Genomic DNA, 12,867 nt, shown 5'->3' with positions numbered 1-12,867 from the left:
TTTCAAACTACTAATATTATTCAAAGTGCTTTCACTACCAGTATAAGTACTACATGTAGATGATTAGAACATTGATAAGGGGGGGGATAAGTGTGCCCTTTGGAAAAATATTTTAATCTTGTGTGAAACCTATGGACCTAAATATCTATACTCCAATTAATTTTTTTTTCAACAGATGTGTAGTTTAAGCAGCATTCAATATGTATTGACACATTTATTTAAATTCATTCAAGTTTTTAAATCTGTAATTGCAATGAAGAAACTGCTTGTTATGAACCTGGCCTTCATATTTCTTCTTGATCTGCCCTGGTGATACTCAAACTGCTTGTGAAACCTGCATAGTAAACAAAAAGAGAAAGGAACAAAATGAGCTGCTGATATAAATTATTCTTACTCATCTAGTCCAGTTTATTTAGAAGTTTTAAACTTTTTATGAGCCCCTACTCTTCCATGCAATATTATTTAGAAAATGCACATGTAGTAACTTATGTTGCCAGATAAAAATCATAGATCACTATTATAGATCATTATTCATATAACTTTTTTTTATTAAGTGTGAAAACCCATTCAAATATATATCGAAAGATTAATCTCAATATTTTGTCCTTTTATTTCTGTCTTCAGAGTAACTGAGTTTTAAAGTGAATTTATGTATGATTAATATAGCTAAGAGACATGGACAAGAAGTATGCATTGATGATAATGGAAATACTGGTGAATTTGAATCCAAAAGAACATTATCTCATCATGGAGCTTTACTTTATGGATAACATGATTCAGAAAAAATAGGTTTTTTATATTTTTATGAAAACAAGCATACCTGGCAAGCTTTTAGATCAGATATCCTGTTACTCATCAGATTGTACCTCTTGGTGATGTGCAAATGGTATTTGACTTTGTACTTCTGACTAGGCTGGGACTGCTAAGAACTGGATCCCATTGGATCTGCAATTCAATATACATACAATACTTTACAGTTAAACATTTCAAAAGTGATAAACAAAATTCCTCTCTTAAAACAATTTTTTCAGAGTTCCAGCTTTCAAAATTCCCAACACAAAAAAGCAGGTCTTGACCAAAAACTAAATGGTTCAAGCATACGCGGCCTACTATAGTGAGGTCTTTTGTCAATCTTCAATATATATATACACCAAGCCAGCTTTGACAGATGTAGGATAATTATCATTTGTGTAATAATATGGCTCTCGCTCATTCATCAGTGCGAGACAATCATTAATTATTTTGCACTCGTCTATAAACATGTCTGATTTGAATCTCTACGTTAAGTGAGTTCCTCTTTAAGTTTGATTTTTATTTTAAAAAAGGGTTAGCTCACTTGCTGGCAGGTTTAAATGACCATTTGCCTTTCACCACAAATAACATCAAGTGAGGACAATAAAGATAAATCAATTGGATCAGCTGCTCTCTCTGCTTAGCCTTATACTTAAACAATGCAAAATAGGGCACTATAAATTTTCTCAACCCTTCCAAAAAACAATTGAGCAGTTTGAACCCTGACAAATAAATGTTGCCCCCCCCCGAAAAAAAAAGAATCATTAAACTCCGTTGCTAGGCTAATTATATTTTAGTCCAATGGTCCAGCCAGGAACTAAAATAAAGTTAACTTAAATCTTTGTAGAAAAAAAGTCAAACCAGACAGATCTAGAATTTTATTTTTAAAAATCTATGTTCAAGTTAGACCTATCCTAGGGCCTTACTTTTATTTAAAAAAGAAAAACGTTATAATATCTGTCTCAAATCATTCCATGAGCATGGCAAAATCTACCAATATCATTCCAAACAGATTCAATTCATTTAGATTTAATTTCATTTCATTTTAAATGCAGATAATTATATTGAAATAGCGGTGTCGAAAAATCAGTACTAGGCCCATGGCCTATAACTTTAAATTTCAACTCAAGCTTGTTTGACAATTAATTTCCAACACCTAATGACCTAGCCTACATCGGCAATTTCGCAGCCGGCTGGCACCGGCGATATCAAAGTCCGCATCCCGCTCTGGCTATATGGTACGGTATTTGGCTTAATTTTGATGCAGCTTTGCCGTTAAACAAGTCCACATCTACCCCTGATATTTGACAATAAGAACTGAAATACAGATTTAATAAGGGCGGACATGAAGCATCCCAATTAACAAACTTAGTTCTACGAAGAACTATGTTATTTTCTGAGAAAATATGTCAGTCAGATTTCAGACTAATTTAGGATCAGGACAGGAAAAAGAAATATGGAAATTGTGGTTTGCGTTGTAAACTGTACATAAAGCCATGCATGCGACGCCGAACCCCAGCAAACACACCTACAATTTCAACTAAGATCAAAGTAAGGAATTGAACTTAACTTACTTTTATTCCTATGGAATGTCATTGGATTGATATTAATGTTTCCTCCAAGATTTTCTGCTCCTTTGAAGTTCACTCAGAAATCATGATTTCGAACATCAATTCTAAAAACAGATAATTAGACTTGCTATTGTATTTCAAAAAGTTGAATTTCGCAGAATCAAAAAGAACGACACTTCGCACAGATATCGTAGGGAATTGTGGGACGGAAAAAAATGTTTAATGCATGAGGACATGAATAAAACATTAGCGTTTTATCCAATCATACAAGTGCATTGTGCGTATTTTGACGTCATTACTCATGAATTAAACATTGACCTTCCAAAATCAACCTTCAAATTGGACAAAGGGCAGCCATGTTTGTTATGTACAAAACCTATGGAAAACCAAAAACGCGCAAAAAGAGTTGCCTCTCTAGCTCCCTTAGGGAGCTTACGTATACGTAAGATCCATAGTTATACGAATCTCTGTGGAGTCGATGATGTCATTCGCTCACTATTTCTTTTGTTTTTTATTGTTTGAAATATAAAATATTTTGATTTTCTCGTAATTGTCATGTGAAATGAAGTTTCATTCCTCCCTGAACACGTGGAATTCCATTATTTTAACATTTTGTGCTTCAGGCAAGGAGGTCCTAATCATCAAATTCGTAAAAATTGAAATATTGTATAATTCAAACAATAAAAAACAAAAGAAATAGTGAGTGAGTGACATCATCAACTCTCTCATTTGGATGTAACTGGCTCGTTCATATAACTATTTTGTTGAAAATAAGCGAAACTTTGAAATGTCATAACTTTCTTATTTTACATCCGATTTTGATGAAATCTTCAGCATTGTGCTTGTCTGATTTTTCTCTATTGATTCAAATCAACATTTTTCTGAGGTGGACTTGACCTTTAAGTTCACAAATTTAAAATGGTTATAACCTTTTTTTATGACGTAGGAACTTCGAGAGAAGTCGGCAATTGAGATCCAAGAGCTACGTGAAACCTCTTGCAAATTAGAGAAAGAAAATACCGACCTCTTTAAAAGACTTGGGCGTTGTCAAACCGAATGCAAGGTATATGGGGCTATTTTATTTATGCTGTATTCTTTATATAAGATGAGATGCAGTCTCGATTTACACTTTATATACTATTCGCTTGAAAACAAATTTTATGTTTAAATAAATATTATGTCTTTTTATACAGGACCAAGATGAAAAACAGTGTCCTAATCTTGTTATCCTGTTTTAATATATTTGAAGAAAATAAATAAACATAGAGATTCTACATTAATTAAGACAATAGCTCACGTACAAATGTATCGATATTAATAAATCAAAATCAATGATAGGCCTATCGATAATCATGATCATTCTAATTTTCAAGAGAAGATGTCAATCTATTTCATTATTTTGATTAAAATCTTCCTATCCATTTCTTTCTGTTTCGTGTATGTGATGTTTACATCGGTACTGGATGCTCTTAAATATACCCATCTGCATAATATTATGTTAATTCCTAAGCAGAAATTGATTTGAATTCCAAGACAAATGTGTTATTTTCAGGAGGCCAAATCTAGGGCAGGCGAGATGCAAGCTGCTACGGTAGAGCTTCAGGAAGAGATAGGAAAACTTCAAAATGAAAGGAAAGAGCTGAATGAAATACTGCAGAATTCTTCCCGAGAGCAGGAGGTAAAATATATGGAACAAATAAACAAGATCTTATGAAGAATTATATAATTACAATAATGCAAACGAAAATTGTCTTTTTTATCAGGATATGCTACTTACTGATCCTGTAAAAACCGAATTCTCTATTCCTATAAACTCAACATGGAGAACACCATCTCGCCGATGATTAATGCCTAACAACAGTTATGCCTTTCAAGTGAAACAATAATAACAATGCAATAATTTGTCTTGTGTCCTGGTAAGAAGGGATATAAGTGCAAACTTCAAAATATAGTATTTCTGGATCAACACGATCAATTTAAATATCTATATCAGTTTTCTGCCTTCACATGTTTAGGAAGGATACTTGGATAGAATAATCTGGATACTTCTTTTTTGTTTGAAATACCTTAGAAAATTGGACTTTCACCTTTTTGTTTCAGAACTTAACCAAACTCCAAGATGAATCATCGAAGTTGGAGAAGGAGGAATCAAATCTCACCAAGCAACTGGAAAGTCGCCAGCTTGTGAGCCAGGTAATATCATTGGCAATTCATTCCAATTCCAAGTGATTGGTCTTTATTCATGCAGAGAGCACCCCCAAAAAGCCTCCACATTTTATAATGAAAAAAGGACGAATTGTTTAAAATTACACGGTCGGGCCCTCCCTTTATATTCACATTCTTACTACTTTGTCTTCCTTTAATATTTCCCCCATTTTATTGTCACTTGAAAAATATGGGGAGGCTCGTTACGGATAGCAGAAATAACGTTGTTCGAAAAATATCTGGCCGCAGCGACCGAAGAAAATGAGAGACACATCGAACTAGCTATGAAGCTGAAGGCAGAAAATGAAGATCTTTTCCGACAACTCACCACGGCTCAAAACCAGAAGGTATCGAAGTAAAAAACAAAAATCAATTTTGTTTGATGCTCATTTACACAATTTCTTGTATTGAATTCGTGCCTTTAATTCCAGAGGGGATGGGACGTTTTGTGAACAAGTAGACCGCTTGTTATAATGATCGAAGCTATAAAATCCCAGTACAACGTTTTTTTTAATCATTATTATTATATTTAATTTTTTTATTGTATTTTATTTTCATGGATTTTGTAAACTGTTCTGTTGGAAATGAGAAAAAAATGAGCTGAAACCAGATTTCGCCGTTAAAAACAACGATAAAAAAATCAAGCCAATTATAACTTTTATTATAATAAGTCAGTCCACTTATAACAATTAACCATTAATAAGATTAAATGAAAACCTTTATAATCGCATCAACTTTTTAAAATGATTTAGGAATCAAGCTTATTTCAGGCAGTGACTCCTAAAACAGTTAATCACACTGGCCAACAAGTCGAGGAGCTTCAAAATGTGATAATGGGACTTGAGCAGAAACTCAGCACGGCCGAAGACGAAAGCTCGTTAAGATTGAATAGACACACCAGAACTTACGTTTTTGATTCCAAAAAAAGACAAAATAAGATAAATATAAAATGATTTAGTGTTATTTTTTTTAAAGCAGGAATTGAAAAATTGATAAAAGAAAGTAAAAACTCAATCATCTGGACCCCTTCCCCGCCAAATGGATTGTTCCCCCATTTGCCCTTCCCAGAAATGTTGAAGTCAGAAACAATTTGTTTATAACATTGAATTCTTATAACCATGTATATTCATTATTTGGTATGAATTCATTTCCATTCAAATGTGAACAAAAGATTAATGTTAACATGTTGAATAACAATAACTAATTCAGGAAATAATGCAATAGAATGCTCCTATATCTTTGAATTAAATTATTGAACAAAATTACAAATGACGTCGAGTCGAATCCGTTCGTGACATCTAAGATGTAGAAATATACGTGTTCGGTTACCAAATCTTCATTTTCTTTCAAATCACAATTAGAAACTGATCATGAAAAATCAAATCATCAGTACCAGAGTGAAGGACTTGGAGAAGTTGGTGAAAGAGACTGTGGACAAAAACATCAAGCTTGAACATGAAATCGAGGTAATCAAATTTGTTCGATAGTAACAAGTAATACATTAACTCCATGAGTGGGGAATTTGCATGCCTGCGTTAAAAAATGAGGCTACAGAAACCATTTGGAACTTTACAAAACAGGAAATGAGACAAAGTGCTTGGGCCGAGTAATAATGAGCAGACACCAGTGGTCTGACTACTCCGTCCTCTTCCCTACCGTCGCGTTAACAAAAGTGTCTTATATAATTTCGTCAGACCTCAAAGATTAGGAACACTAATTGATGTACAGTGTTGCTAAAAAGTTAGTGAACACATTTAAAAGTATTCAAATTCTGCCATCTTTTGAATATTCAATTGTGATGCCAGGTGATGAAATATTACATTCAATATAATTCATTTCTCTGGGCTCGCCGGACATTGTAACGCTGTTTATACGTTCAACACTAAACATGAAGGGGTGCATTTTCTGGGTTTTTTTAGTACCACTTTACAGTTATATATTGCCTATATCTTTATATGCTATTGTTGAGTCAGGGAGTGGTGCTGTGTGTCGTGGGTATGTGTCGATGATAAGAAAATGATGAATAAAAATTACAAAAAAAAGAAAAAACGAAAAAAGTATCCTCAAGTAAAAAAAAAACTATTAATAACTCAAACATAACATTCACAACTCTCATTGCAGAAAGCTACTTCCAGACCTGCTCAGTCACAATATATCATCGAAGATCTTACAAAGACAATTGAGGAGCTTGAGAGAGAAAGGGAAGAACTGACAGAAAGGCTTCAAACTGCTGATATTGTAAGCAAGGTAAACAGTGAAAAAAAAGATGAAACAAGGGAAGAAATACATCGTAGAAATAAATTGATGAATATATTTATGGTCTCACAATATGATGAAGTTTTTATCATGAACAGCATAGGAAAGTATGAAGGAAGATGTGCAGTAGCAGACATCGATAGAAATAACTTAATATTAAGAATTATACATGACTAATACAGGATGACAATATTTTTTTCTCATGAATACGATACGTAGTCAGTCATGACTTTCCAGCTTTCAGTTGGTAAATCTATGTCACAATAGTAGGCTTTAATTTCCAGAGAAAATCATTTTGAATATGTTTCCACGTTAGGATTTGACTGATAAAACCGAGACAGCCTTTGAAAAGATGAGAGAAATGGAAGAGCTAAAAAATGAGATGGAAGAAAAGAACAAGAAACTGGAGTTCGATGTCAAGGTAGGATCTTACCTAGAATATTTTATTCATCTTATACATACTGCCATCTCTCACTCGCATTCTCCTTTTTCCATTAATATTTCCAATTTCTAAATTTTTACTTATTACCCAATTCTTAATTTCACTGATCATTTAATTGATCAAATTCTTATACTCACCTTTCCCAACCACTGCGTTTTGTTTTGAAACAAAAACAACATTTCATGATTGCGAAGTAGATGATTCGCATTATTTCCATTGCGTCATATTTTTACGATTTAACAAAGAAACAAGTAAATCAAGTTTAAAGAATTGTTCAACAGAGCTATATTACAGTAATTAAAAAAGAATAAAAAATGCCACATTGTAAGAAATCGTTTATCTTATCAAGCTATTCTGATTGCCTACATTTATTCAGCTTACGAAAAACAAAGTAGAGGCTGCATTATCAATGGTCGATGATTACAAGAAAGATGTCGCCGATATGAAAGTCCAAAATAGAGGTCTAAAAAATCAAGTGGATTTCCAGAAAAATAAAGTTCAGGTGAGATATACATGTAACATGTATAACTTGATACATCTTTGTTAAGATTAGTCTGGTCATGATATTCACTTGAGTTCATCAATCACAGTAAGGTCTGTCAATATTTACATATTCTTGACTGAAAATTTTCTTGTTTTCTTAATATGTTGACAACATCCTGCAGGATCTTGAAGGTCAAGTGTCTAAGCTGAAGGAACAAAGTGTCTCGATGGAAAAGAAACTGGAAGACGCAGAGCAAACGGTAAAATACATGGAAGACCTTAAGGAGAAAGAGATGGATTACCTTAAGGAGAAAGGGCTGAACGACCTTAAGGAGAAAGAAACTGAAATTAACGAAGTGAGATACCAACTCGAGGCAAAGAAGGCAAAAGTTGAAGCGATGGAGACAGAGAAGAAGGATCTGCAAGGGAAGGTCTCTGAGATGAGGAAGTTAAAGGAGATACTGGAAGTGAAAGTAGCAGAGGCCGAGACAAGAGAGAAAGAGGTGGAGGATGAAATGGAGGTAAGTATGCCTTTATCAGATAAAATGCTTTTATGGTTCTAAGGAGTTCGTTCTTGGAGATGGTGTCATGTCAAATGCCGATCAGGGCATGGACTTGTCAGAATTCAAGACCAGAGGCTCTCGTGGGTTGAACCATGCTCAACTTAAGACCCATTGTTCTTGAAGCTTCTTTTCTTGTGTAACTAAGTTGATTTTGTCTACGTCCCCCGCAAATCTTCACCACTAGCGAGAGTATACTGTATAGGTCTTCTTTATGCGTCCTCCTTGCTAACCCTTTGAAGTAATCTTTTTTTCAGTTCATTGACAAATTAGTTGCAAATATTTTTTATCTCTTTATTCATTTCACACTATAGGCTATTAAAGCTGCTCTGAACACGGCAGCTGTTGAGTATGGTCTGCTTACTGATGTCGGGGATACACTCACAATCACAGACTTGTGCCAGTCACTTGATGACATGAGGCAACTCAATGCACATATGAAACTCGAGATGAACGACTTGGAGCAGGCTAAAGCCAATCTTGAAGAAATGGTAAATGAAATATGTAGACTTAAAATAAAATAAAAATATATATACCATGAATGCGTCAATTATGATAGTATGTCAGCAGTCAAACCATTAAATTGACAACCAAAGGTAGCAAAAGCTTAAATGAAACAGAATTTGAGAAATAGAGGGGCATGCATGGGTAAGAGAAATTTGGTTCTGAGACTGAGAAATAGCCATAGAATCCATCCTCCCACAGTGGAGCGAAATAAAATTCGTCATATACTTCGACCTTTTATTAACTTAATGTTTTTTATTTTTTTTATATTAATCTATTTCTTTTTAATGAAACAATATCTATATGAAACAAAATAAATGTATATCATACTAATCTGGTTCTACTTCATACAGTTGAAGGCGAGTGATGCTTATTTCAAGAGTGGGGATTCTGTTGACGAAAAAAGGTAAATCGTTTATACTGTTAATTTATTGATACTAGATAAATAAAAATAGTCAAACAAGTAAAAGCTCAGATATAAACACGCACCATCGTGAATAGTAGAAGCTCAGAGATTTTGTTAAGTGTTTGGTTTGTCGACGCTAATTGTTGACAAAGGATCGTGAAAGTCGAAACATGAATCGATTCAGGTGAAATCGTCAGCTAATCCTAAATCTTACCTGCTGTATTGGTTACCAGAAAACATAATAAAAACTCAGTTAAGATATATATATATATAATAAACAAACCCTTAATATCCTGTTTCCAGTAATACTAAGATCTTATCCATGTCTAAATTGCAGTATCGGAGCGCGTGAAAGGACTGAACTGAAGGAAACGATCAAAGATCTTCGATTCCAGGCTTACAAACAGGAGCATCTCCTCAAGAAACTCAGATATGAAGTCTCACAGTGAGCATCACAAATATTATATGGATAAGTACCTTTAATTACTGAAGACTCCAAGTTATTGCCATTTTTTCAAGATAAAAGTATAGGTTGACCTACTAAACAATGTCATGTGTTTTTCTTTGGAAAACGCGCACCAAGTGTATGTGCCAAATAGTTTTGATAAGGTCTTTATTATGATAAATGACAGAATTTGGCTCGAAACGTAATCATTCTACCTTTTAATCCCGTTTTCCCACCAATTTTTACCTGTAATGTATACTTTCATCAAGTATTTTCATTCCCTTTCTCCTTTTTTGTGTTTTTAGATTTCACGAGTTCATATTGAAAAAGCAGGACACTAAGTTTAGCGACATGCCTTATGTCGACAGAGCAGTGGTCATGCGTATTTACTCCGATGTCAAACTCAAAACCATCGATGCTGCTGACATCTCCTTCTTACCTAAAGCCCAGGATAATGACGACGACGAGGATGAGATCGGGAAAGGTGCTTTCGGGAAGGTGTTCTTGAGGCAATACAAAGGCCAGGCCGTCGCCGTCAAGGTTCCGTATATAAGTGAACGGGTGAATGATGAGGATGCTACGAAGCGGATGATACGAATCAAAGCAAACCATGCTCGTACCACCATGGAAGCTTTAGTCCACCTTGCACTTGCTGACCATCCATCTTTCCCAAAGACAATCGGTGTCGTTGACATTGATGGGGCCCCTTCACTCGTTCTGGAGTTCCTCGGCGACAAGGAAACAGGTGACGTCTTTTCCCTTAGCCAGGCCATCAAACATCCCAGCCCTTCACTAAGGCAGAAAGACTGGTTTGGTATCATCACGGACATCGTCAACGGAATGAAGACAATGCATGCTAAAGGTCTCCTCCACAACGATCTAAAACCCAACAACGTTCTTTTGCAGTGGGACTACAATGATAAAAGATGGCATGCTTTCATCATTGATATGGGCAAAGTGTCCACCCAGACCGTACCTGTCAAACATCGTCACATGCCTGAAGATGACCGCGAGCAGTACAAAGAAGGTTCCATGTTTCAGCATCTAGCTCCAGAATATATGTTGGACCAACAACCCATGTCTGTTGAAACTGACATCTTCTCTATGGGAAAGGTAATTGGTCGGATCGAGGGGAAAGTGATGAACAATCGGATCTTGAGAGAGTTAGTCGCTGAGATGACGAATGTTAAACCACGTCTTCGACCTTCATGGAAGGACATTGAGAAGGCTGTTGCAAAAGCTCGGAAGAAGTGTCTGTCATGACCCTTCGCTATTTGGATAAAATTGATTTTGTAGTGTCAGGTAGCTGAGGTTGTTTATATTTGATTTGAAGATGAAAATATCCTGGCATTCAATCATTATTACAGAAATTAAATTTAAGATTATATTCAATAGAGAAATAAGATAAAAAAAGATGGCATAATGTAGGTCATTATCATGATTATATTCAGAGGTAGGCCTTAAAAGAGAAAGCTTTATGAAACATGAAATCAAAGTCCACCGAGAATCATCAATAACGCAGCATTACGAAATGTTTTCTTCAAATAGTTCGAAATCAATGAAAAGTTTTATATATAATATATTTGCTGATTTTTATCTGCAACATCAAAATGCCATAGGATTAGGAATAGCTATCGAATTGAAGGGCAAAACGAATTTGTTATATTGTTATACCATTATTATGCTGTTGATAGTTTATTCTTATACTGTATGTTGCATTAGGAATGATGATAGAATTTGCTTCAGAAAGTTAACAGAACAGAGCTTTGACCATTGAACGAATAAGAATAGTAGGAAGCTATAAGTGATAAGTCTGAAAAGCGTCTGATCACACTATATTTAAGTGATTTTTTCGAGTCTTTTAGTACTGTAGGAATCCACATCTCATGCTAGCCAACTCTTTCTTCCTCACAGGCGTCCAGAAATTGCTTCTAAGATCTTTGCATTTCCTTGGCCAGTTAGAAATCGACATCTTTCTCTGTCTTGAAAATAAGTGATTAGAAGTAGTTTCTGCGATTTGTTTGTTGCGGGATTGGAGGTTTGCGTGATGTTGTGGATTTCAGGCGGGAAGGGAATTGGTAAATCACGTGACAGACGGTTCTGGGGTCAAAGGTCGACGAATTTCCCTTTGCCTCAGAACAAGAAAGCAAAGAAAAAAGTGAAGAAAGGCTGGTCCTTACAAGATTGAAAAGTTTAAAATGGTGTTTTAAGAAAATCTTGTATACATGTACATTGTAAATAAAATTATTTATTCTGTTGAAGATCATTTAGCATGTGTCTTTTTTGAAGGAAGTTGCTAATAGTTTGTTTAAATTGGACTGGAGCGAATGCGAAAGGTAAACAGAGGTGAAGGGCCGGTAATGATTTTAAGGAGAGGGAAAAAGAGATAGATATATATGGAGAGAGAGAGGGGGGAGGGAGGGAGGGAGAGAGAGAGAGAGAGAGAGAGGTGGGATGAGGAAGAAAGAAAATAGGGGAGGGAGAGTGGGGAGGGAAGATGACTCGGAACCAAGATAGATTCAGATACTTAATGGGTCATAAAAATATCAAGACAAACATGATACAGCGAAGTTTTTAAAGTCATGTTTATTTTCATATGTTCTAAACATCTGACAAGAAGAAGGATGATAAAACACTCTATGAAAAAAAAAGAAATGATAAATAATGATATGTTTTGTTAAAAGATGATTGTATATTATAATAATTTCAGTAAAATTAGGCATAAACAAATACACAATCTGTAGGATTCTTTTGTGAAGCCTATAACTTTTAAGGACGGATTAATCACGACAACTGAATAAGTGTACATTTTAAGGACAGCACTTATCTGTACACTAGACCTTATACATGCTATAGGAAATGATGTATGTACTGATCAAGAGAAACGTAACAATATAAAGAATAAAAGGATACTACAAAAATAATGTGATTTTTGATGCATTTGTATCACGAGCACTCCCTCCTTTTTTCATACAAATTACAAAAAAAACATGGCAACAAAAATAAGCAACATGATTAAATATTGCACATATTTGCAATTTAAGTTATAAAATTTATTTCAATTTTATGTTAACATTACTTTATTATTGTAAACATCTATGTGACTCGATGCACTTCGCAACTGTGGTCGAACATTTTCATTATTATGATCGTTAACATGTTAATGTTATTACAAAACTATTTTTATCACACAAAACGCTTTA

At 34.6% G+C, this 12,867-nt stretch overlaps 1 protein-coding gene and 1 long non-coding RNA gene across 2 annotated transcripts; one reads left to right on the top strand and one right to left on the bottom strand.

The window, feature by feature from the left end:
• Positions 1-224: 224 nt before the first annotated feature.
• LOC121414968 lies at positions 225-2,403 on the bottom strand. The gene is made up of 3 exons (XR_005969932.1): positions 2,367-2,403; positions 821-945; positions 225-334 (listed from the first exon to the last, which is right to left on the bottom strand). It is a non-coding gene; the product is annotated as an uncharacterized LOC121414968 (long non-coding RNA).
• Positions 2,404-4,801: 2,398 nt separating this feature from the next.
• LOC121416213 (myosin-10-like) lies at positions 4,802-11,912 on the top strand. Its single transcript, XM_041609712.1, has 10 exons — positions 4,802-4,915; positions 5,930-6,034; positions 6,690-6,815; positions 7,141-7,245; positions 7,643-7,768; positions 7,932-8,270; positions 8,624-8,800; positions 9,167-9,219; positions 9,557-9,664; positions 9,970-11,912. Exons 1-10 carry the CDS (start codon positions 4,853-4,855, stop codon positions 10,925-10,927), a joined length of 2,160 nt encoding a protein of 719 aa, XP_041465646.1. The 5' UTR covers positions 4,802-4,852; the 3' UTR covers positions 10,928-11,912.
• Positions 11,913-12,867: the final 955 nt, after the last annotated feature.

Source organism: Lytechinus variegatus, chromosome 5, assembly GCF_018143015.1.
Source record: "Lytechinus variegatus isolate NC3 chromosome 5, Lvar_3.0, whole genome shotgun sequence".
NCBI classification, from domain to species: Eukaryota; Metazoa; Echinodermata; class Echinoidea; order Temnopleuroida; family Toxopneustidae; genus Lytechinus; species Lytechinus variegatus.
Note: the sequence above shows the minus strand (reverse complement) of the source record. Positions and strands in the feature narration are given on the sequence as shown.